This window comes from Natrix helvetica (assembly GCF_964273705.1).
Source record: "Natrix helvetica genome assembly, chromosome: 5".
Classification (NCBI taxonomy): domain Eukaryota; kingdom Metazoa; phylum Chordata; class Lepidosauria; order Squamata; family Natricidae; genus Natrix; species Natrix helvetica.
In genome coordinates, this window is record NC_138551.1 from 32,081,801 (window position 1) to 32,107,675 (window position 25,875).

The following is a 25,875-nucleotide window of genomic DNA, read 5'->3' on the forward strand; positions in this document are numbered from 1 at the left end:
ATGTAAAAGGCTTATAGAGTCACCCATCATATGTGCTACAATCAAAGGTACCTCACAAAACAGCACTGAATTTTTTTTAAAAAAAAACTAGAAAAATATAACTAAAACTCCCAGCATCCCAAAGGCAAACACTCCTCCCCACATCCGCATTCAACTGTACTAAAAGAGTCCACCCTCATTCTACTCCAGTGACTTGGTGAAAAGCCAGCAATTCAAGGTCATACAGAAGATTAGGAAAGTACTATCTTAGGTGAAGGCCCTCTACATAAGATGTTTTTAAGTCCCCAGGTTCATATATTTGTCAAATAAAATTGCCTTTGAATGGTTTTAAAAGCAAACTTAAAGTTCAAGAAGAAGCAAGAAATCATTTAAAGAATATATTTTTCTATGAAATGGTATACAACCAAATTGTACTGAATATACCCAGATTTAAAGTTTCTTGTTCATACCCAAGCGATAAGCTTTGCCCACCAGTCTAGACTGATTCCTTAGCAGGCCTGGTGGCTCAGTGGTTAGAAAACAGTCTTGTAGACAAACTCTGCAAACTGTACAGTCTGGAGTTCGATCTTGATGGTGCTCAAGATTGATTCAGCCTTCCATTCTTCTGAGGCTAAAACAACAGCATATTCAGAATATATTATTTTATTCAGAATAAAATGAGGACCCAGATTGTTGGAGGCAATGATGACATTGTAACCACCTTGAGAGTGCTGTAAAGCACCACGGGGTTTATATAAAGCTAAATGCTATTGCTATTTAATGTAGAGAGCACCAGTTGAGATTCAATCCATTTGAAAGTATTAGTCTTGCAAGGTAGGCTAGACAGGAAATATGGCTGATGAGCTAAGTCCACTTTATTGTAAGATTACACTAAAAGAATCTTGCAAGCCTGAAAGTACGTTTATCTCCACTTCCTTTTACAGTTCAAGAAACTAGGGAGAGTCTCTTCTGAACTGCTTGCTGTACCCACATTCCTACTCTGACCAAAGTTGCCTTTTCACTGACTATTCCCTGGACTTCATAATTCTCTCTTCCCCCCAAGGTCATTCTCTCATAACGTGTTTTCCCGAAAATAAGACAGTGTCTTATTTTCTTTTGACCTTTGAAATAAGCACTTGGCATTATTTCCGGGGAGGTCTTATTATTTTTGAGGTTCAGGAGGCGGCAAACATGGTCTCCTCATGGCTGCTACTGTGTTGCAATATTTTCAGGAAGTGCTTATTTTTGTGGGGGGGCTTATTTTATCTCATGCGCTCAAAAGCCCGATTGGGCTTATTATCTGGGAAAGTCTTATTTTTGGGGAAACGTGGTACCATTACAGGGAGCTGCTAGTATTGTTGCTGCAAGATAAAGTTCATTACCCAACTCCACAGCAAATGGCTTGGGTTAGATTATATTGCCGTGCCAAAGGAAGAAAGCATATTACTCTATCCTCCTATTCTCTCCCCATACCACAATCCTGTAAGGATTGGGCTAAGGAACTGGCCCAAAGCTACCCCATTGATATCCTAAAACATCACCTTAAAATATCTGAAAATCTTGAGCGTTTTGTGGCATTGCATTTGCTACTGGGACTCTCAGCCTCTAAAACATGTATTGTGCTCTGACAGTGGTAATCAAGTTTGCTTCTCATGTGTGTGGTAAGCTGTGGTTTCTTTATGTATGCTTGTTGAATAAACCACAGTGGCTAGATTTTATCTACAAGTTATGTCAAAATCAAACAAATTACATTCTGGAACAGATGTCTTCTTTTAAACCCATTTAAATTGGAGACAGTGCTGATAGTTCTTGATTTTGAGGTCAGTGAATTAAAGTGAGAAAAGGGGAAGTTCAGACTAACAATGTCCTGGTTGAAAGAAAGAGGTCATATTGCAAAGTCTCTTGACTATAATTTCCAAACGTCTAAGAACAAATCTGAAAAAACTATTCCAGGAAGGACCTGTAAATATTTTGCAACAGTTATGCAATGTATAGGAAAGAAAGACAAATAATGTTATTTATTATTCAGCCTTCCTAATACATTCTGTTTGTTTCTTTTCACATACAATATTTTTCTCTCATGTCTTGACATTTGGCAGTAATGTTTTTAAGAGAAGGAAATTCTCTCTACAGCATTCTCCATGTACAAGTACAACTGCTAAGCTGCTAGTTGTCTCATTTCACAAAACTAGGTTAAAAAGTTGTCTTCTGAGCTTTTAGGAAATAAATATGAATTAGAATCATAGGTCTGGAAGGGACCCAAAGGTCTTCCAGTCCAATCTCCTGCTCAAGGTACGAGCCTTAAACCATCCCAGTCAAATGGTTGTCAAAACTATTCCATTGATTAACTTTCCTTTACATGTCTTCTTGCCCCTTTACATGGGTTGAGAATTCCTTGGCCAGATGAAACTCAGGAAGTAGGTAGGTACACCTGGATATATTGGGAGCATTCAATGACAGCCATCATTCTGTGGAGAAAAATTGTAAAGCAGAGGAGTCAGAAATGAATCAACTCTTTTTTCTCTCTCCATGTAAACTCACAGAGGCTGCATTCATTCAACATGTTGAACTTGGTTATTAAATTAATTTTTTTTTTTGGTTTGCACAATACAGTGGAAAAAACAAACACAAAGAAATGTGAAGATGCTAAAATGTAACAAAATAATAGTGAAGTTTTACACTAACCAAGCTTAATAATTTGGAGAATGCAGCTACTACTGTAGCTCTTAACTGACCTGGTTAAATCTGCTGTGTAAACAAAGCCTTGGTCATTCATTACCACTTTGCTAGATCACATGCTCCGTTTTATTACTGTTATAACATGCTATAACAATTTAAGAAAAGTGAATATTGAGAAAGAGGAAGAAAGTGGCAGCTATGAAGAAAATAAGAGTGATGCAATTAAGTATGTCACTGTTTAAGATTAATTCTAACATAGGTCTTTTATCGTAGGCATAGAATATTTAGTTGCTTTGAGGCTTCTTCAATCAGTGCTGTCTTTTCATCTGATCTGAGGAAGAGAGTAAAAATTATCATTCAGACAAAGTCGTGCTCATTTTTCATCTTTCCACATAGAAAGAGGAAGAAATACATTTAGATAACCACCACTTCCTCAAATCCCATGTTTTCAGAACATGCTGTATGCATTTGACTGGTTTGTAAAAAAGAAAGAAAGTAGTTTATGTGAAAAGCTGTCAGGATGGCATTTTTCTTTTTATAAATTCCACTGAAAGCTGTAACTATGGTATAGCATCTATTTGCAATGCTGTTTATCCCAATAATTTCAACTAGAGTTGTAGATTGCAGTGCAGAACAATTGAATCCATGTAGAATTTCGAGAGAAGAACAGATCACTTGACCTCAGATAAGAGATGAATGAGGAAGTTGGAACATTTACTGTAGTCACTTTGTTCATAGGTTTCCGGTAAAATTTACTATAGGTCAACAGAAGCAGGATGAAGTAAGAGATTATACAAATATATCCCAAAGCTATAGACCCCCAGCACTACCAATTGCAAAATTTGTTATTTGAGTTTTATTGCAGTCAAGCCTTAAGGAAAGCAGCTTTACAGTAGGAAGATCATAACACAACAGTGAAACATTAATGCTGGGAATGTTGTACATATGTCCCATGTGCAAGCGGGCTTGAACTATTTTGAGATCTCTAGAAAGTGTTCTGCTGCTTTGGATTCTTCCACTCTCTGCTATACATAAGCCAAATAAAATTTTCCAAGTGTATAACTTACTTCGCTCTGCTTATTCAGAGGTATATCATGATTGTGTGACATGTCAACTATGGTTTATAGCCTAGGAGAGTGATAGCTAACCTTTTCCAGACCGAGTGCCCATAGTGTGTACACATGCCCAAATCCCCAAAATACAATGCACATGCACCCCTGTATGTGCTCGACCCTGCATCTGTGCATGCGCGCCCTCCCCTCACCCTGCCCCTTACCCATGCACGTGTGGCCCACAAACACACAACCTGTCCCCCACGCATACGCAGCAGAGACCCGAAGACCAGCTGGTCAGTGGGAGGTGCCCGTGCATGCGTGGCAGAGCTGAACTGGGGTGACAGCTCACATGTCCACAGAGAGGGCGCTACATGCCACCTTTGGCATGTGTGCCATAGGTTCGCCATTATGGGCCTAGGGTGAATATGCAAGCTAATATCAACTGTTGGTTCTTTCAGCCTGATGAAAGTTCTTTCTAGTGGCCACTGGTGGATTTTATTTCTCCAACTTGTCCGTTCAAGTCTTAGAAAGAACCGTTCATTGGTGAAGAGTAACAGCAGCAGGCAGATACAAAATAAGTGCAAAATAAGCCCAAGGGCTGGCATTTGACAATGAGGCTGATTAGGGTGGAAACTTGAGTCATGAATGTAAGTTCATTTACTCTTTAAAATAAATCTTGGTTAGCATATTGTACAGATGCAGTGACAGTCTGCTAATATTAGTTAGCCTGAAAATTACTCAATTGGATAAGAAGATATTAGATATAAAAACACAGTAAGAAGTACAGTCTGTATCAAAAGATCCTGAATCAAGAATAAGGGAACAAAACAAGATTAAATTGTGGAAAAGATTTTAATACATCATTACATTAGCCAGTGTTTCTCAACTCTGGCAACTTTAAGAAACACTAAACTAAGGTTTATGAATCTTAGAAATTTCAAGAGCTAAGCTTTAAAGTTTGCATAGTTGTAAGCCAACATAAACTTTAAGAACAGTTGATTATTTACTCTCTTGGATTTGGGGTTGGACTAAAACACCTCCACCGCCCCTTTCAGCCCTATGGTACTATGTTTCTATGACTTCTGAAACTTCTTTCATTTAAGATCATCACACAAAATATGTTGGGTTTCTGTACTGCCTTTCTTGCTTACTTCCTAATGCTCCTGTTTTGAACAGATGCACCCTTTCAAACTTATTTATTTATTCATCCCATTTCTATACCACCCAGCTCACCTAAGTGACTCTTGCATCAGAATTCCCTTATATTACTATAAGGACAATAAAAAGAACAATTAAACAGTGGAACAACTTGCCTCCAGAAGTTGTAACGCTCATGCACTTTAACAGAAGTACATTTTGAGTTTTTTTTATTTTATTGTTTTATTGCAGCAATATCCTCTTTCCTTTCTTCACCGTCAATTATGATGCTGCACAATGGATTTTTCTTTATCCTCTTCTTTTTTTCAGAGATTTAATCATTTATTTCTCTTTGAAAATACCCTTGGAATCAGCTTTACAGCACAATCTGATGCAAATAGCCCATTGGAAATTATGAGAATTAAAAACTGATGAAAAACCATTGTTGCTGGTTGTTGTAATGGGAACATTAGTTTCCAGGTTGTGTTGGTTTAACACAGTTTATCAAATAAAATCCAATTATCTAGGTTTGGTAAATGCTAAGGTGTAAGACAGGGTCAAAAATGGGATACACGTTCAAAAGGCAAATACTATGTCCCCAAATTGAATGAATATACCACATAAAGAGGTTCACCTATAGTGCCAGTTGGCGGGCCTCTACCAGATTTGGGAACAGACAAGATCAGGAAACAAACTTCAGAGGAGCCTCACAAGCCTGATTGTCCTTTATTACCTTATATCCCAATAAATCAGGGAGGAGTCTAAATCTCTTCCAAATATTTCAGCCAACTTTGTGTATAAAATAGTTATTGGCTATTATCTTCAAAATCATCTGCCTGTCTCTGCACTCCACCTCTCACATGATACTCAACAAATGAATCAACATGCATTGAGGAAGACCTGAAATTCCTTCAGAGTACTAATGTGGAATTCTTGGTGGTTTGCTTCCAGATATTCTTAGGGAGGAAAGCTATAGCAAATCTAGACATCATACTAAAAAGCAGAGACATCACCCTGCCAACACAAGTGTATATAGTCAAGGCTATGGTTTTCCCAGCTGCAATGTATGGCTATGAAAGTTGGACCATAAAGGCTGAGCGCCAAAGAATTGAGGCCTTTGAACTATGGTGCTGGAGAGGACTCCTGCAAGTCCCTTTGACTGCAAGACAATCAGACTGGTCAGTCCTAGAGGAAATCAACCTTGACTGCTCTTTAGAAGGCCAGATCCTGAAGATGAAACTCAAATACTTTGGCCACCTAATGAGAAGGAAGGATTCACTGGAGAAGAGCCTAATGCTGAGAAAGATTGAGGCAAAAGAAGAAGGGGATGACAGAGAATGAGGTGGTTGGATGGAGTCACTGAAGTAGTAGGCTTAAGCTTATATAGACTCCAGAGGATGCTAGAGGACAGGAAGGCTTGGAGAAATATTGTCCATGGGGTCACAACGGGTCAGATACAACTCTGCAACTAACAACAATTCATTGTTTAACTAGGTAATCTCATCAGTGTGAATGAGTGTGAGGTTTGTTGCCTTTTGTATATTGTAGTTTGCTCTGCAATATTTGGTTGGAGTGTAGTTTCCTCCTTGGTGGTTCCTTGACTGGAAATTGCTTTCTGCTCGATAGTTTATCTGGTGTTGATCCCTGCTTATTTATATATTGACCACTGGAGAGGATGGATTCTATTTTATTTTATTTTCATTTCTTTCCTAAGTTTTATGTTGTATTTTTTGAATGCTTTGTAAATGTGTTTTACTTCTATCAATGGCTGGGATTGAAAGAAAATGAGGAATTTTAAAATGGAAGATGAAAACATCAATAACTTGCATTAATTTGATGATACTACTTTTATGATTGAAAATGCAAGTGATTTCTAAAATTAAGGGGCTTAGTGGGACTAAGATTAAAAATCAAGAGCACCAGGCTGATGACAACATACCATCAGTAATAATCAGCTTCAGACCTGACAATTGATACATTGAAATAGTGAATGTCTTCTGCTTTTTAGGAATGACTATCAACAGTCAAAAATATGCCACAAACACCTGTTAAATAGCTATGAATTCTTAGGAAACATATCCACATGCCATTCTGTGTCTATACTTACAAAGATCAGTAATGATTTATGGAAGATAAATTTGAACTTTGAAGAAGCAGATTATGAACAGTAGTGATGCTTTTGAAGTTTGGTATTGGCAAAGATTCCTGAGAATGCTATGCATCAAAGAATGGATGAATCCGTGAACAAATCAATCTAGAATTCTCATTCAAGGCACAATAATCAGCTCGGATTATTCGACTTTGGACACATTGTGCAACAATATAGCTTTATAGAGTGACATATATATTGGAGGAAGGAGAAGAAAAGTGAAGAGGATGACCAGCATCAAGATGGGTGGATTAAATTCAGGGATGATCAATACATCATTGGAAAACCCAAATGACCAGTAACATTTTATTCTTGAAAAAAATTATATCTATTTAGTCCCTAAGAATTGACTAGATGGCCTTTACTAAGTCTGTCAAAATGGCTGTCCTTCTTCCCCTTAATCTAAGAAAACTATATTAATTTATGTCTCTTAGTTCAACATTTTTTAAAATATATTTTTATTATTTTTACATTTAAAAACAATGCAACACCGCGGAGTCGGAGTAACCATACATTCACATTATATACAGCTAGTTTCAACTATTAACAGTTAAACTACTTGATACATTGTCTGTCCTTCTGTCCAATCACAATATATACATTTGTTCCAGTCTTGTCATCTTGTCTTATACCAATCATAAAATCTATTCCATACCACAAAATATTCTGATTCCCCTTTATTTTTAAGTTCAAGAGTGAGCCTATCTGCTTCTGCACAGGCCAACACTTTTCTGATTATATCTAGCTCTGATCTCTTAGTTCAACATTAACTGAACTAAAATAGCACATTGTAGGAATAAACAGAAATCGTTTGGTGTGTCCCATATTTTTCTTGTTGACATGTATAAATAATTATTAAACCAAAGCACACACTATTTGCAGTTAGATAAACTGAACAGAGGCACGGCAGACTTTAGCAGCAGATTTATATAATTTAATAGGTTATATAATTCCATGTAAAGCACTGTGAAGTGGTATATAAGTCTAAGTGCTATTGCAATTAATTTGTTCATATTGCTATGTCAAATCTTGCATTCTACCCTCATTTTCTTTCCTTGAATATTGTTTATATTATCTGTGGGATAAAAACATAATAATGTAACATAATACAATAATATAATGAAATAATTTTCAACCTTTAAAAACAATATTTTATTCTGAATGCTATACATATCCTTGAGAGTATTTCCACATTTCACTTTCTCTCAGGTGTTACACTCAATGTAACTTTCTTCATTTTCTAAGAAAGAGGTAGACAATGCTATGTTCAACTTCAGACATTTATTTAGTCTCAATTATATCTGCCTTATCTGATTTTGTAATTTAAAAAGCACTGTAGTGTAGAAGCATAGGAAGTTGAAGGCCAAAAGAAAACTAGCAGCAACTAGCATCATATTTGTTTACATCAGTTCTCACTGGTATGGTTAAGGAACTCATTGGAAGATACCTTCTGGTAATGGATTTTATGGCTAGTTATGCCCGTTATGACCCTAACATAGGCAAACCCGTCATTTTGTGAGTATTAGAGTACGGGTGTCAAACTTGTGGCGTTACTCTGCCGTCATGTGATGTATTGCAATGTTTTTCCCCTTTGCAGAGCAGGGGTGGGTATGGCCTGCGTGTGAGACATCCAGCTGTCACGATGTTAAAAGGTTTGCTAGGCCTGAACTGCCTAAACTGACACTCAAGAGTTAAACTAAGAAAGCTTTATTGCGCAGGTCATAAAACAAAAAAGGGTTCTTATCTGAAAGTGATTTATTGCGCACGCGTTACACATTCCAAAATTCCTCTCTTCTTTGTTCGGCAGCCAACTTTGGCAAACGTAGCTTTCATTATCAAAATGTAACCAATTAGTTATTTTCTGTTTTATTTTATTATTAAAGTTTGTTTATTAATTAGAATACTTTTAAAGACTTATTTTTCTCAATATCTCAAAAGATATGCAGAAGGGAATCAGCCACGGTTCATCGATCTCTAACAGGGTGTTTTTTCCCCTGACAACTTGGTAGCAGAGGATGGTTTTTGATGATACCAGCTGAGATGGTTACAATTTATGGCTGTATTTTCCCTTCATGCTATCTAAAGATAACCGACTAAGCCTAATTAGCAATGTCGGAGAAAAAGAAAAAAAAGAAAAAGAAAGATGGGGCGAGCACAGAAGGATCAGCTTCCTCTGACAAGGAGGCTCCCTCGGACACAGAGAAGCAAGATCAAAACGTGCTTCAGGAACAACAAATTCCTTCAGGTGCCGAGCCAAATATGGGAGAAGGAGCTACAGGACGCGACATCCACGAAACGAGGTCAGTGGTTCCTCCTTCTAAAATATCTCCAGGAGATTATGAATTTTTGGGGGCCAAGCCAAAACTTCCCACTCTGCCAGAGCCACTCCATTCCCAGACCCTCGCAGATTATCAAACGATTGATGAATGGCAACTGCCGGCACAGAAAATATCCTCCCACGCAGAAAGCAGATTTTATAACATCTCCCCAGATGGTGAGCAAGAAATGCAAAGCTATCTAGATCAAATAGAACTGTTTGAAAAATATGCTAGGGAGGCGAGAGTGTGTTTTGAAGAGATAAGGCGAAGTAGAAGAAGCTCCCCCACTCCCAAAAAGTCTGAGGACGCCATCTTGTCTTCTTCAAAACAACAGCCTAAGACACACCCCACAGAGTTCATTGGTCAATTAGAACAAAGAGACATGTACACGTCACCGAGGTCACGTGGTCCCTTTGAGTCGACTGAACTTCCGCATACGTATAGAAAGGAGAGGCAGCCAAAAAGTGAAGCTGCACTGCCATCTGCTGGCGGAGAAAAATTATTACAGCAAAAGATTAAGCAATTGGACCAGATTTTCAGAGATCTGTCTATGAGTCCTTTAGAAGCCAAAACTTTGTCTCCAGAGGTTAAGTCTTCAACACCCCCTGGCGGCGTTGAATCCTCCCTAGATGAAAAAAGGCAAAGCCAAAGGCGAATTCGAGGAAGCCAATTTGATGTTGCCACGCAAAGGCCAATGATGCAACCCCAGCATCCCCTGGTTCAACAACCAGATTTGCAACCAGAGCAACAAATTGTTCCTCAGCAGGTATTCACAGTCACCCCCTTGACTGGTGAGTCCAAATTAAAGGAGTCAGGAGAGAATTATAAAGCCTGGGTCAGTGAAATTGCGCTCTTGCTTCGAAGAGAAGGCACATATTCCATGGTTTTTGATCCTCCCCGTCAACCCTGGACACCTGCAATAAGAAACCTCGAAAACAGAGCTATCACGACTTTACTCATGTCAATGGAAATTGAGATCCAAGGTATCTTTCCACCTGATGCAACTGCCCAAGAAATATGGGCTATTTTGGAAGATTGCTACAGGCCCGTTTCAATTGAATCCTCATGTTTGCTCATGTCTGAGTTCCATGGTTCGAAGTTGAAACCTGGTGAACGAATTGGTGGACATTTGACCAAACTGAAAAGAATGAGAAGTGAATTGAGACAAAATGGCCATGTAATCGATGATATCCAAATGATTAGCATCATCATTAACTCATTGAATTATGAATGGAAAGATGCTGTTGCAAAGATTAACTACGTGCCTATTGCTCAACGCACAGTTAACCACGTTTGCAGACTTTTAGTGGAAGACGAAGCTATCAGGTTAGCTACCCCACATCTACAACGGCCTCCAGCACCAAAGGCTCCAGCCAGACGTCCCTTCCGAGGAAGAGGCTACGCTCCAAGGATGCCAAAATGCTACACCTGCAACCGTGTGGGACATGACACCCGGGATTGTCCCCAACGAGTTCCAGCTCCCGCCACGTACCAGCCCAGAGGAACAGATTCCAGAGGCAGAGGTAGAGGCGGAAGACAAGGTCGTCGTGGTCCAAGGCGTGATCCACAAGCTCCGCTTGCAACACTGGCCATAACCAACGTTCCACAACCTGATCCAAAGTTCGACAGACGTCTTTTGTGGACTTTAGATAGTGGAGCAGCTGTGCACGTTACCCACAGAAGGGAACTTTTCACAGAGATGGGCGAACCAGAGCCCGAGTATCGAGAACTGTATTCCTTCACCAACCACACTTGCAAGGTTATGGGAAAAGGAACTGTTTACATTGAAGAGCTCGATACACACATCCCTGATGTTTATTACATACCTTCAGCAACCAGTAATTTGCTTAGTCAAAGTCACTTGTCTAGAGAGTTAAAGTTCCAGGTTCACCACCTCGAAAAAGCAAGTTACTTAGTTAAAGATGGTGATATTGTTGCTGAAACCATGCTGATTGGTGGTGTTTATTACTTAAAGCCAAAGCCTAAAGGGCAAGCACAGGCAAGTATGCAAACTCCAAAAAGGCACAACGCAGACCCAGAGAGAGTTGTCCCAGAGAGAGAAAGCGTTACTGTGCCAAAGGCTCCTAAAGCCAACAAACAAAGAAAACAGAAACAGATTGCTCAAAGCAAGCCTGAGGGTCCTCATGAAACTGTTAATGTTGAGAATTCACTAACTGGTAAACCTTTGCATTCCAGGTGTATTCACAAGTGGCACAGAAGATTGGGGCATGCCAGTTTCCGTGTTCTTAGAAAGATGCCGGAGTTCGCAAAAGGTTTGGATCTAAAGGGGTGTAAGGTGTTTTTGGATTGTGCCGTTTGCAAAAAGGCTAAATCCAAGGCGGCTGCAATTCCCAAACACGCTACACGCCGGTCAACACGCATTTTTGATTTGGTACACACTGACATAGTGGGTCCTTTCCCACCAACACTTGGTGGCAGAAAGTATTTTTTAACAATTGTAGATAATCATTCTAGATATGGATTTGTATATCCTATGAGAGAGAAATCTGAGACCTTTCAGATCTTTAAAGACTTTGCAGCGTTTGTTTCTACACAATACCAAGTTCGCATCGCTAGAATCCAGAGTGACCGTGGTGCAGAATTCATGTCTCAGCGTTTCCAGGACTGGATGCGTAAGAATGGAATTCTTCATCAGACATCTGCTCCATATACACCGGCTCATAACGGAGTCGTAGAAAGAAGACAAGGGGTTCTACAAACCATGATGCGTTGTCTTCTAGAAGATGCCAATCTCAGTAACGCATACTGGGGTGAAGCAATCAAATATGCAAATTACATTGTCAACCGTACTTGGAGCAGTGTAATCAATCAAACTCCTTTCTACATGCTGTATGGCTACAAGCCTAATCTCAAGAACCTCCATATTTTTGGTTCATATGCTATGGTGAACACTCCCTTAAGTCAAAGAAGAAAGGGAGGTACAGTAGCAAAGAGACTGAGATTTATGGGTATTGATGATAATTCAAAATGGTACAAATTCATTGATACTAAACATGTGATTGTCATTTCACAATCTGCTAATTTTGAGGAAGACATTGACTGGTCCAGGATTCATTCCAATGATCCTGAAGTTTATTTTCCTAGAGATGGTGTTCCAGATGTCACGCAGCCTGATGATAATTCGCAGGCAGATGTTCCTTCTACCAGTTCTTCACAACCTGATGTTCCGTCTTTGCAACCCGCGGATGCTGATGCTAGCGACGAACGTGAGGACGAGGATGATGATGAAGAAGAAGAAGAAGACTGGTCTGTTGTTCCTAGACGCTCCAAGAGGGCCACAAAAGGAATCCCTCCACAACGTTATTCATGGCAACTGACAAAATCACCAGTACCTTTGATTTGCAACGTTACTCTTCCTCCAGAGACATTCACACAAATCAAACAGCTTCCTGATTCAGAACAAGACAAATGGTATGATGCAATGCAGGATGAAATGGACAGTTTGAAGAAACTTAATGTATTCACACCTGCAAAACCTCCAGCAAATAAGAAAGTCATTGGCACCCGATGGGTCTACAGAATTAAGAAGAAACCGAATGGTGAGTCTTTATACAAAGCCAGACTGGTAGCTCAGGGTTTCGCTCAACGTTATCCTGAGGACTACACAAACACTTACTCACCAACAGTCAGAACTGAAAGTGTAAAAATTGCTTTAACCACTGCAACTATTCTTGGTTTAGAAGTTTTCCAATTTGATGTGGACACAGCTTATCTACATGCAGACCTAGATGAAGAGATCTACGTGAGAAGCCCTCCAGGATTCCGAAAGCAAGAAGGGGATACCTGGTTCCTGAACAAAAGTCTTTATGGTCTGAAACAGTCAGGTTTAATGTGGTATTTATGTCTTACTGACAAACTAAATTCAATGGGCTTTATTAAGTCCGAAACTGATGAATGCGTGTTCACAAAAAGATCTAACAATGCATATGAGATAATTCTTGTTTATGTTGATGATATTGTTTATATTGGTCCAAATAAGAAAATGAGTGAGATTTTTGCTAAAAGTTTGCAGAGATACTTCACACTAAAATCTTTAGGACACATTAGCACTTATTTAGGTGTTCAAATTGAAAAGACACAGAAGGGGTTTAGTCTTTCACAAGAGGAGAAAATTGACCACATTCTACATCATTGCAACATGAAAGATGCTAGCACAACAAAGACACCCATGCAAACAGATTTTCACAACTTAACACATGAACCAAGTCCTGAGTTCGAGGATCAAACACTTTATCGTTCAGTCATTGGTTCACTATTATACATTAGTAGTTGGACCAGACCTGACATCGCACTTAGTGTTAATCTTTTATCACGACACGTAGGTAAGGCAACACAATTTCATTGGTCATGCATTAAGAAGTTGTTGAAATACCTAAAACACACTAAGCACATGAAGTTATTGCTAGAACCAACACACACTGATCAACCAAAGCTGATTTGTTTTGCCGATTCCGACTGGGCGAGCGACAAGAAGTCACGCAAAAGCACTTCTGGTTACATGATGTTCCTAAATGGTTGTCCTGTTTACTGGCAAGTGAGAAAACAGAGTTTTGTTTCATGTTCATCTACTGAAGCTGAATATGCTTGTGTTTCAGATGCTTGTAATTCTCTAACGTGGTTTGATGCTTTGATCACAGATATCTGGACACGTCCGATTCGACCAATCACCGTGATGGAAGATAATGTATCTGTTGTTTATATTTCTGAGTCACATTTTACAGGTTCTAGGTCCAGACACATTGACATTCGTTATCAAAACACAAAGCAATTAGTTAAGCAAGGTTTTGTTAAATTGCAATATGTTTCTACACATGATCAGATCGCAGACATGCTTAACAAACCACTTGCCGCAAATCAACACGAGTATCTGCGAAAGAAGATGTGCCTTAATTGATGATTTGATGACGTCAGCCCAGACTAGCAAAAGAAGGGGTGTCACGATGTTAAAAGGTTTGCTAGGCCTGAACTGCCTAAACTGACACTCAAGAGTTAAACTAAGAAAGCTTTATTGCGCAGGTCATAAAACAAAAAAGGGTTCTTATCTGAAAGTGATTTATTGCGCACGCGTTACACATTCCAAAATTCCTCTCTTCTTTGTTCGGCAGCCAACTTTGGCAAACGTAGCTTTCATTATCAAAATGTAACCAATTAGTTATTTTCTGTTTTATTTTATTATTAAAGTTTGTTTATTAATTAGAATACTTTTAAAGACTTATTTTTCTCAATATCTCAAAAGATATGCAGAAGGGAATCAGCCACGGTTCATCGATCTCTAACAGGGTGTTTTTTCCCCTGACACACCAGTTTGAAACCCCTAGAGCACCCCCCCAAAACTTTTTGGCATCATGGACCACTTCCATGGAGAGAGGTTTTCCACAGACAGGAGAGAGTGTGCTTTCATGTGCTGCCTGCATCCCACTAATGGGGCTTTGCTTGTTTGCATGGCCCAGTTGCTGACATGCCCCGGCCTTGTGCCCGTCCACGGACTGGGGGTTAGGGACCCCTGTTCTGGAGACTCAAAATTCAAAACCAGGATCTCCACCCGAAATGTTTTTTCTCCCTTTATTCTGCCAGTGGCTAACTGAGAGAAAGAGTTTTTGTCTTTTCTTGGAAAAGAAGCTGGGGAGGGGGAGGAAGGAATGATCAGGTGATCAGTAAGATTCATTCATTCTCACATGGCTTTTAAGATCTTTCTTTGCTGCTGACAAATGAACAGAAACCCACCAAACAGGCAGACAAGTGATAACTACCTAGAGTAGGGGTGTCAAACTTGATTTCATGGAGGGCCCTATCAAGGTTGTGTTTGGCTTTGGGCCAGGGTGGGCGTGTTGAGTTTTATATCACTAGTATCAATGCTTGTGATGAGCTGAGCAATCTGCCAGAGAAAATGGGCTCTGGAGCTTTGTTTTCCTTGGCAGAGGCACCACGGGCCAATCCTTTGCTGTTTCCAGGGCAGCCCTAAGGGCCAGATTGAAGCACACATACACAAGGGCCAGATCCGGCAGCCGGCCTTGATTTAGACACCTCTGACCCAGAGCATATAAAGTGGTATCTCCAATTGTCTGTCCATCAATGCTTTAGCAATGTAGCATGAAAAACTAAACTCTGTTCTATCATTTGGACAATACAATTTGCTAACAACTTCAGTTTGGGTGTTTTGTAATCCCCGGCTCTGTTAATTTAGAAATGAAAGCTTAAAACACACAGGAGTCTTAAACTGTATGAAACATGGATTCAACCTCAATTTAACAGTGGTCTGATGAGCTGGGATTTCATGTCCTAGAATACGTATAAACAGAACTTCTTACACAGAGCTCTTTCTATATTGCCAGTTCACTATTGGATGACACCTTACAAATTAGATATTTTTAGTCCTTTTGCCCCATCCCTATGCGAAAGCAAATGAACATTGTTTTACTTTGAAGAAATCTACCATAACCAGATAGCAAATTCAGGCAATCCTCAAGTTACAATTGAACCCAAAAATCCTGTTGCTAAGTAAAACATTTGTAAAATGAATTTTGCTCCATTTTACAACTTTTCTTGCCATAGTTAAGTGAATCATTTCCGTTGTTAAGTTAGTAACATGGTCGTTAAGTCAATCTGATTTCCCCATTGACTTTGCTTGCCAAAAAGTTGCAAAAGGTGATCACATGATCCTGGGACACTGCAAACGTCATAAATATGAAACAGCTGCCAAGCATCTGAATTTTAATCACATAACCATGGGGAGGCTTTCAGGGTGTGAAAAACGGCCATAAATTGCTTTTTTCACTGTCATTGTAACTTTGAACAGTCACTAAATAATTTTTTTAAAAGTTGAGAACTACCTGTAGATATTTCTGTCTGTGTTTGGTACCCTTTATTTTTGCAGTTCAGATTTAGGGTCCTACTGTCTCTATATACTATGTATTGCTTTCAAAATTAATATTGGTTTTATTCCTTCAAAATGCTATTTAAACTATATATATATATATATATATATATATATATATATATATATATATATATGTATGTATGTATGTATGTATGTATGTATGTATGTATGTATGTATGTGTGTATATATTATATATATATATATATATATATATATATATATATATATATATATATATATATATATATAACAATATTAAAAATATAAATATATATTATAAAATACATACATACATACATACATACATACATACATACATACATACATACATACATACATACATATATATATATATATATATAATTTGTGCTGATAAATAAATAAAGGGAGATATACATCAGGGAGAAATACAACACAAATATAAAAAGGCAACATTAAATATATTTTTATATATTTTATAAATATATATTTATATTTTACACCTTTTCTCTAAGGTTACAACATAATTTCCTTCTTTCCTTAATTTCTCTTTGGGAACCATCAAATCTCTAAATCACAAGTTTATTCGCATCTTGTTTCACCAAAAAAAGTTCATAAGAAGCTTCTAGTAATCCCTAGTTTGTTTGTTTTTTTAACTTTAAAGGGAAGGTCTCTTCTGGGAACTTCCACTCCCCAACAGGGAAGTTGTAAATATATTCCGAAAGAATTTGCAGTACGGAAATGATTTCCCACTTTCCTTGCGATGAGATAAGACTGGGGCTCAGAAATTCCAAACATTAGAAAGAAAGCTTGGCAACAATCGTGAGAGTTTCTATCTCAAAAAGTTAGACAGCAACCATCCACAAAGTAGGGAATACTCGTTTCTGGACTTAAATACTCCACTTCATAGCTCGTGAGGATTTCCTCTTCTCTTCTCCTCTCCGGAACGTCTTCAGTCTTCAAACCTGTTGCTAAAGGAAGAGTTTCTCTGCTACAACCCCTCAGTTGGCTGCTTCTTGCCCAAGATGCAAGGCTAACACGTGATCCTACGTGGTGTATTTATTCCGAAGAAAGACGCACACCCCCTCCCGGTGCGCTACAGGGTGTTTGGTCTCCAGGGTTTTGACCTAAGGAAATTCATCTAGGGATCGCCTGCTGGCCGTTCTGCCCCTTCCCCTGCTTCGCCTTTCTAGCCAAGGAAGCATCTGAAAGACGTACAAGGACCGCGGGCCGAGGTAAATGAATTGAAGAGGATGCTGGAGGGCGGCTGTCCAATGATGGGGAAGACAAACAAGGCAAAAATCGGAGGCGGGTGGGGGGAAGCGCACAACTGATTGGGCGAAAAAAAACTTTAACTTGGCCAGGTTATGTATTCTCGTGGTAGAATCGGGCATTTACTCGCTGGATATTCCCTAGAGTTATAGCCTGGTTGATTTCCAGCTAAGATAGTTATTTTTCTTCGCCTGGGGACTTAGAACGGAAAGACCAGAAGAAACGAAAGCTACTCTCAAAGCGGTTTCGGTTTCCTTGTTTCCGGTCCCTCTCTCTCTCGCTTGGCTAATTCCATTTTGAAATAATAATGATAAAGCTGATTCTTTACGGTACTTTTCCTACGGTTTATTATTATTGTTGTTGTTGTTGTTGTTGTTGTTGTTGTTTTCGTACACCAAACGTCAGGCATATGATTGAGACGGAGGAGGGCTGCGTCTTGTATGTGTTTGGGTTTGCCAGGGCAATGTGGGATACTCATCTGTGTGCCTCAATCTCATCCCCATCCTTGTATTTAACCAACGGTAGCCATAGCGTTTTGCCCAACTGCGCCCTCTGGAACTGCCTTGGGTCCTCTCTCAAACAGCTAGTTTAGGTTGCCTCACGTTGGAGGAAATGAAGAAAGAGACACCATGGTTACCTAAAAGGGATCACCACAGGTCCCTAAGATTTGGGCTTCTATGCTTATTTATATTTGGGGTCGGTACTGGAACAACTTGCTTCCAGAAGTTGTAAATACTCCAACACTGGAAGTTTTGAAGAAGATATTGGATAACCATTTGTCTAAAATCGTGTAGGGTTTCCTGCCTAAGCAGGAAGTTGGACTAGAAGATCTTCAAGGTCTCTTCCAACTATGTCATTCTATTCTATTCTATTCTATTCTATTCTATTCTATTCTATTCATTCTATTCTATTCTATCTCAAAGGTCCCCTCCATCTCTGTTATTTTATTCTAAGTTATAAGGCTTCCACCCACACCCAAACCAAATTATAACTTGCTACCTGGAATGATAATTTTCTCAGCCACGTTCCCATGGTATTGTCTTCATCTTGTTCCCCATTCCATCCAGGATGAAGTCTAGCTTTATTACAGTCAATGTAGTATTTTCCCACCTTAGTACCCCAACTCCAGGGTCTCAAGTCACATGACATCTGTTAGCTTTGACATCCTTGTATATTGAATGGCATCTGCCATATTCTTTAAGATGTAGACAATTCTATGGGTACACAATTTGCTGTGCCAGTTTCCAGTTTCTAATGTGCCTTTATTTTATCCATTCCAACTCTGAATGGTGCTGTCCTGATTATACAGCACATGTTGATAAGCAAAATTGTCCTTCTGACTCACTGTCCTTCTTCTCCCGTGTACCCCCAGCTGGTGAGAAAGTTCTATACAGTTATGAGACTGCAGCAGGAAGGGGGTGGCTATAGCTGAAGGGTTGTCTTTTCTTTCAAGCTTCTTTCTTTGTGGTTTTTCCTGCACTCCGTAAACCAAGTGGAATACCATTTTTATGTTTTTTAAGAAGTACTAAAACAGATCAGAGTCATAAAAGGACTTCAGTAATAGGCAGAACTTTTTTCCTTAATATTTCCCCCTTCCTTTTACTTCCATATAAAGGCAGTAAATGTTTGACTTCCACATTCTTTTGGGTTCCCCTTGGGAGAGATCAAGGCCTTGGCCCCATGTTGTCACCATTTTGCTGCTTCAGCACTATTGAAGCTTGTAAGGACACCATTTCACTGGAATGTTTTTTTTTCACTGCCACTTTTCCTTTATCTCAATTTCATGTTTTATTATTTCTGATTTTCCATAAACAGTTTAAGATTAAAGCTGAGCAGTCTTGAACTGCTGAAGTTTTGAAATGCCCCCAACACAGTGCTCATATGTCTTTCTTACTGGAAGATCATTATAGAATAGTGGTTGACCAGGAACCAGATGGTATGGTTCTTGAGATAAATATGAATACAATAGAATCATAAATTACAGGGTTGAATTCTTTTTTAAAACCATTCTTTCACTACAATGTGGTTTTCCTTCCTTGCTCATTATAGAATTCTAAACTGATTCTGGTTGCCAGTTCTTCATGTAACATTACTCATTGGCTGCCAATCCGGAAAAGCAGATTATTTTGCTGCCCTCCAGCCTTCGTAAAGGGAAATTCCTCAATGAACCTTGTTCTAGTTTTCACTTCCTTTCATTTCATGTGACGTTTCACCTGACAGTTTCATGTTAGGTTTATAAGACATAAATTACATCACTCATCATAAAATGGCCTTTAGCTTTAGTTTGGATTGAACAAACAGAACAATAGGGAAGTAGACTTAAAATCTGCTTGGAATTAGTATCTGCATTATTATGAAATGCCCTCTGTCAACATATAAATATGTCTATGTACTAGTCATCCGTGAGATGCTGCAGAAGAAGATGGTGAATTTTTTTTTTTGTAGAATATTGTTCAAATTGCATAGTCTAGAGCAGGGCACAGATGACATTTCAGAAATTTCCCCGTAAATATGTTGGAAGAGAAGTAAGGTCTTGTATGTTTTTTAGTTTCCTGTTTTTAAAAGAAAAAAAAAAGACTTCCGTGGTCAGGTTTACACTTTTTAATTATATGGAAAATGTTAGAATTTTTGGTGGTTTCCAGAAACGAAGTCCAATATGACTTGCTACCTACTATATACTGAAGGATGGAGGTAGTGATGATGATGATAATATTGTTTATTATTACTTCCTGAGTTAGGTTTTCCCCTTATATATCAGCCTTTCTTACCTAGTCAGGCAGGGAAGGTTAATTCTGACTGGTGGGCTCCAGAAAGAAAGTCAACTTGTGGGTGCAGAAATAAAAATATTTTCTGATAGCCTCCTGAAAGCCTTCTCAGATTCCAGAAGTGTAACGAAGCATGGCTATAAGAATAATTATACAGAACTTCTTCACTCCATTATATCGGCCCATCCCACCCATTCACTACTCATGAAACAAAGAATCCATGCTAGCACATGACTTACACTTTATTTTGGCTTTCCCCATGTGTAAAGATTTGGTCTCCTTTAGATTGACCCAGCTGTGCCATCAGTTGTTTTCTCTTGCAAATTGAATTGCTGGGAAACATGATTAAAGGCAATTATCAATATAGTTAAAAAGCTATCTCATTACGAAGAAATAGCAAGAGATTCTAGAACAGCTTCTAGAAGTGTAACCAAGCATGGATATAAGAATGATTATACAGAACAGTTTTCACCCCATTATGTCAGTCCGTCCCACCCAGTCAGGCAGGGAAGGTTTGCAGGGTTCAATCTGGGTCAGTCAACAGAACCAGACGTTTTGTCTCCTGAGCTTTTGAACTCGTGTTATTGCTCATCTTCAGGGAATTTCTTCTCCTGAGCTTTTGGACTCGTGCTGTAATTCATCTTCATGGAATTTCTTCCCTGAAGATGGGCTCCAGCATGAGTCCGAAAGCTCAGAAGATAAACCTCTGGTTCTGATGACCGACCCATATTGGATCTGCAATATTATCCCGCATATTTGCCTTCATTCCGAGAGAAGATTTGCTATAAATCAGCCAGCTAAAGAATTCTGACTGACAGGATCATTAAGGAAGACTCTGCCATTGCTTCCACCCTTTGGACCATTCTCCTCCCCCCAAAGATCACACAGACCCCACAATCTCTCCTGGCCTTTCAGAAATGTCAACAGAACTGGCTGTGCTGTCTTGCTTCAAGGCTGGTATGGAAACATGCTGCCATGGGACTGTTTAGTGTCCTGAAGGCCGTCCCCCAACCTTTAATTAAATTTTAGTGTTGAATGGTAATCATATTTGCCTCTTTTACATTTTATATACACTTTTTATATTTTAATATTGTATTTGTAGCCTGGAGTCAGAGGTGGGTTGCTGCCAGATCGGCTGAACCTGTAGTAGCAGCGGAAGGCGGTTCGGCCCAACCGCCTGGATGCTTCTGTGAATGTGCAGAAGGTAGTAAAAGGTAGTAAAAAAATTAGCAACCCACCTCTGCTGGAGTCCCTCTGTGAGGGAGATGGTTGATTTATCAATATGATAACTAAAAATAAACAAATAAAATTAGTAATTGTCTACTCACAGGGATAAGGCAAACAACAATAATTTTCTTTTTTTTCATTTTATAGAAATAGCACTGAAATGATGTTACAGATTCACTGTCCATCTCATAAAAGATCTATGCTAGCATGTGACTTATACTTTATCTTGGCTTTCCCCATGTGTAAATATTTGGTCTAGTTTAGATTTACACAGCTGAGCCCTGAGTTGCTTTTTCTTGCAAATCGAATTGCAACCAATTGTAACCAAGAAGGGGTGTAGGAATGATTTACTAAAAGTTCTATAGTTAAGCTTCTGTGGAAAGTCATCTTCAAATGTAAATGATTGTACAAGTGAAAAGCTGCATTGATTGGATCTGGGCCAGATAGCTTTCCCTGTCAATTCCCAAGTTCCCTCCCACTTCCAGACTATAACTCAGGGAAGACTCTGTTAGCTAATGTTGTTCTAAAGCAATCCTGCATTGCTTGGTAACCACAAAGCTGAAAATGGAAACAGAGAGGTCCAGAATTTGTAACGTAACCTTTTTGTTTCGTGGTATAATTGTGCTGTAAAGATCAGGCAGTCTGTAGAAATAGTAGGTAAGAGCACAAACATGGAGACATTAAGCTTGTGTAAATATTTCTTCTATAGCAACTTATTCACAGGCACGGTACTGGAAATATACTATAATTAAGTTAAAAGGCTTTTAAATTTTATTTATTTTTCAGAACCAAGCATACATAACTATGGAAAATAAAGGTGAGTGTTACTCATTTTTTTCTGTCAGTTGGTAATTTAGGGTTAGTCTGTGTAGAACAATTGATATTGAAATGTGAAAAGTACATCATAGGCATTCTCATAAAATAATTGGTAAGGGTTAGGGTTAGATAGCTGAATATGTAGCTAAGACTCAAGAGCTGAACTCTTGGCAGCCTGCAGGAAAAGTCTCAAGGAAGCTCCAGAGAATGTATCTAACTCTCTCCTTCAGCAATTGTTTATATAAGTATTCTTTTATTAATTTGCTGTGGGAAACATATTTCATTAAATGTTCAGGAACTAATATGTTGGTATACAAATGATGCATGGAGGTTTAAATCAGAATGCTGTCGAGTTTTTCACCCCTGCTTTATGCTGGTAGTTTAGTTGGAACTTTGTGAGCAAGTCTTTCCTGTAAGAGTTTCTGTACCTACAGTGGCTGCCAAGGCTACTGTACACATTTAGTAAATAAAACATGTCTATCCCAAGCCTTAGAATGGCAAGTTGCATCTGATAATTGTATAATCATCCTTGGTAAAAGGCACGCAAAGATATCAATGCAACACATGGAAAATATGTAGCTCTAGCAGTGGTAGTCAACCTGGTGCCTACTGCCCATTAGTGTGCATTCCAGCTTTCATGGCAGGCGGTAGGGGTTTGCTGTAACTCTGCTTTATAAATTTTATAAAGTAAAGTTACTTCCCTACTTTATAAATCACCATTACGGTGGAACCAGTGGGCGGTTAGAAAATTTTACTACTAACAGAGATACAAAAGTGAGCGGTAGGTATAAAAAGGATGACTAACCCTGAGCTATAGTATGAATAAAGGAGTTAGGTTCCTACAACATACTAAATTCATACCAGCAAAACATATATGCTATGTTCAAATAAGATAATTCACCTAAAGTAATACACTCTATAGCAAATTGATATGATGGCTAAGTTCTTATAACATGCTGAAGTAATTTGCTGGATTCCCACAACACACTAAAATACCCAACTCCATTTCAGCCTAAATTAGCATGTTGTTAAAATTTATTATATCAGGTTAAATATATTGTTCTTCCCATTAAGCATTCTTTGTCTGTTAAGCAATGGCCCACTAAAATGTAGATTGGTATCTTTCTTAGTCCAATATTTTTCATATGTTTCAAAGTCAAAATGTATTATTATTTCTGCTATTGCCCAAAGAAGATAGCATTTCTTAAAAGTTAAGAAAGCAAATACATTTGTTTGATTCATATTTGTCTAAGAACACCCAAATGAAAGAGGGTTTTTAAATATTTGACCTGCCTTTCCTTTATTTCAGCAAATAATTCTGTACCCATAGTAGTAGCTCCTGGAAACCCTGGACTACAGCCACAATATGGACTACAGCCACAATATGCACTACAGCCACAATACGCTCAAGGAATGGCTCCTGGACTACAGCCGCAGTATCCTCCTGGAATGGCTCCGTACCCAGCTCCACAAGCTTTTCCCGGTAAATATTTTTTAGGAATATTACCAGTTAAACTTTTAGTCCCTTTATTAGAGCTGTATGTACATTGTATGACTTCCATACCCTCAGGCACTTTGAAGCATCTCCTTGGGATCAGGTGCAAAGGTTTGCACAGCCTTTTCCATTTTGAACTTCTAATATATTTTCGCTTTCTAAGCATACACAATTAGTAGTTCACTCACTAAAAAACAAATCAAGTTCAGGTGAATGGGAACAAACCAGCCCCCACCATTTTTAGTAAGTGAAGTCCACACTTTCTCCATTGAGCTAAGTTTATTGTAATTGCACAGGGGGAAAATACAAGGTTCTGCCCAAAATAATAATATATGAATTGAGAGAAAATGGTCAGCTTACCTTTGCTGAGAATACTGTAGTACAATAAGATAAACGAGTGGAAGGAATGAATAGATGATGCAATTATAAAAGAAAATTAGACAAGTTACTGTCACCTCTGTGAATAGATGTTTGTTGTATCTCCCTTTGGTCACATTCTGCAATTTTTGCAATAAAGAACTCATGGTCCATCCATTGAGAACTGTAACCTTCAAGAGTTCAGCTCTGTGCACAAAGGAGAGTTGAACTCTTTTGACAAGCTGACAAAGATTCCACAGATTTCAAGCCTGTGGCTGAAATCTGCAGCTCACCAAAGAATTAGCCAAATTCCTTTGGAAGCTTCAGCAATGGAACTGAAAAACTTCACCATTTGAGCTCCATATATGGAGAAGATAAGAAATATTTTTTTTCAAAAATTTTTATTGGTTTTTTTAAACATTTATAGGGAAAAGGGTAAGTGGAATGGTGTACAAATTTTGGCAGTTGCAAGTGTGGCAGACGCCCCCTCCCTCCAAACTCATTAAGTACCTCTAAAACATTAATACATGATCATATAAAATCAGCATATTAATTCTAGAAAAATTTTCAATCAATTTATATATTATAATATAAAGTCTACATATAATTTCATTATTACTTTCGGTCTGTTTATAACAATGTGTTTTTCTTATTCATTTTTGTGATCTGAGCTTTCTTGGTATTGCCCCTTCTCCCCCCGCTGGCAGAGCTCCGGCCCCTCCCGTGTCCTGTATAACCGTTGTAGAGTCTTCTGTTTTTTCTAGGTTCGCTTTGTTTTTTTCCATAAAGGCCTGTGCCTCTATGGGTGTATTGATTCTAATTCTTGTCTCCTCCCAGAATATCAGCATACCTTCAGGCACCATCTAAACCACATCCCCTTCTGGTATAATTTATTCGCCAATTGCGAATAATTTTTCCTTTTCTCCCTAATTTTTTGGGGGATCTGCTTCAAAATGGTTATCTCCCTGTCGTGATATGTCAATGCTTGCCCCCTTTGTACACCCAGAATTTCGTCTCTTGTGCTTTTCCTAAGGAATTTAATATGGACCTCCCTGGGTACATTGTGTGTTCTGGCATATGCTGAATTCACTCTATAGACCAGATCTATCTCCCATTCCATCTGTTGTTTATCTTTATGTATGTATTCAGCTAAAATATTAGTCATAATGTCCCTTATATTTTCCCCATCCGCTTCTATAACATTTTGAAATCTAAGATAAAAGGACATTCTCTCAAACTCTGTTTTCATTTGTTAGATATCAAGTTCTTTGTTTCCCTTCTGCAATGCTTCTACCCCCCCCCTCGCCTCCGCCACCCCACCCTCCACAAGGTCCAGTCTCTGTGAATTCTTATAAATTTGGACTTGATTCTCTTTAATTTCTTCCTTCATTTCCTTTAATTGTTTCTTAATTTCTTCCTGGCCCTGTATAAGTTGCTGGAGCATTTGTTGCAAATCCATCTCTGTACTCTTAGGTTGCATCAGTTCTGTAATCTTTGACTGTGTGGCAGGACTGGATGTTGCAGATGTCGGTGCAGAAGTAGCAAAGCCAGGTTTTCCAGGGGGTGGTCTTTTTGGAGACATAGTTTATAAAGTAGAGAGATCAGTCAGTATAGAAAATGGACAGCTGGAGAAGTAGAGCAGACAGATGAGTCCAGGAGGCAGAAGATCCAGGCAGATGGGAGTTTCTTTAGTCAGTCTAGCAATAGAGAGGAATTTCCCCCCCAGGAAGTTCAAAAAATAACAATCC

The 25,875-nt window shown here is 38.7% G+C and overlaps 1 protein-coding gene and 1 long non-coding RNA gene across 4 annotated transcripts in view; one reads left to right on the forward strand and one right to left on the reverse strand.

Annotated features, from left to right (window-relative positions):
* Window positions 1–21,811, reverse strand: LOC309392525. Its single transcript, XR_014175461.1, has 3 exons — window positions 21,561–21,811; window positions 20,472–20,564; window positions 1–2,447 (listed from the first exon to the last, which is right to left on the reverse strand). It is a non-coding gene; the product is annotated as an uncharacterized lncRNA (long non-coding RNA).
* The window catches only part of LOC309392522 (phospholipid scramblase 2-like), a 27,423-nt gene continuing 18,509 nt past the window's right edge, over window positions 16,962–25,875 (forward strand). Inside the window, exons 1-3 of one of the 3 annotated variants that reach the window (XM_081953834.1) lie at window positions 16,962–17,430; window positions 22,246–22,276; window positions 23,585–23,758. In XM_081953834.1, coding sequence (XP_081809960.1) covers window positions 22,264–22,276; window positions 23,585–23,758 — 187 coding nt within the window. In that variant the 5' untranslated portion in view covers window positions 16,962–17,430; window positions 22,246–22,263. Of the gene's footprint in view, window positions 17,431–17,568; window positions 17,797–21,978; window positions 22,117–22,245; window positions 22,277–23,584; window positions 23,759–25,875 lie in introns of those variants that run through there. The other 2 variants (XM_081953835.1, XM_081953836.1) reach the window with 2 other exon arrangements.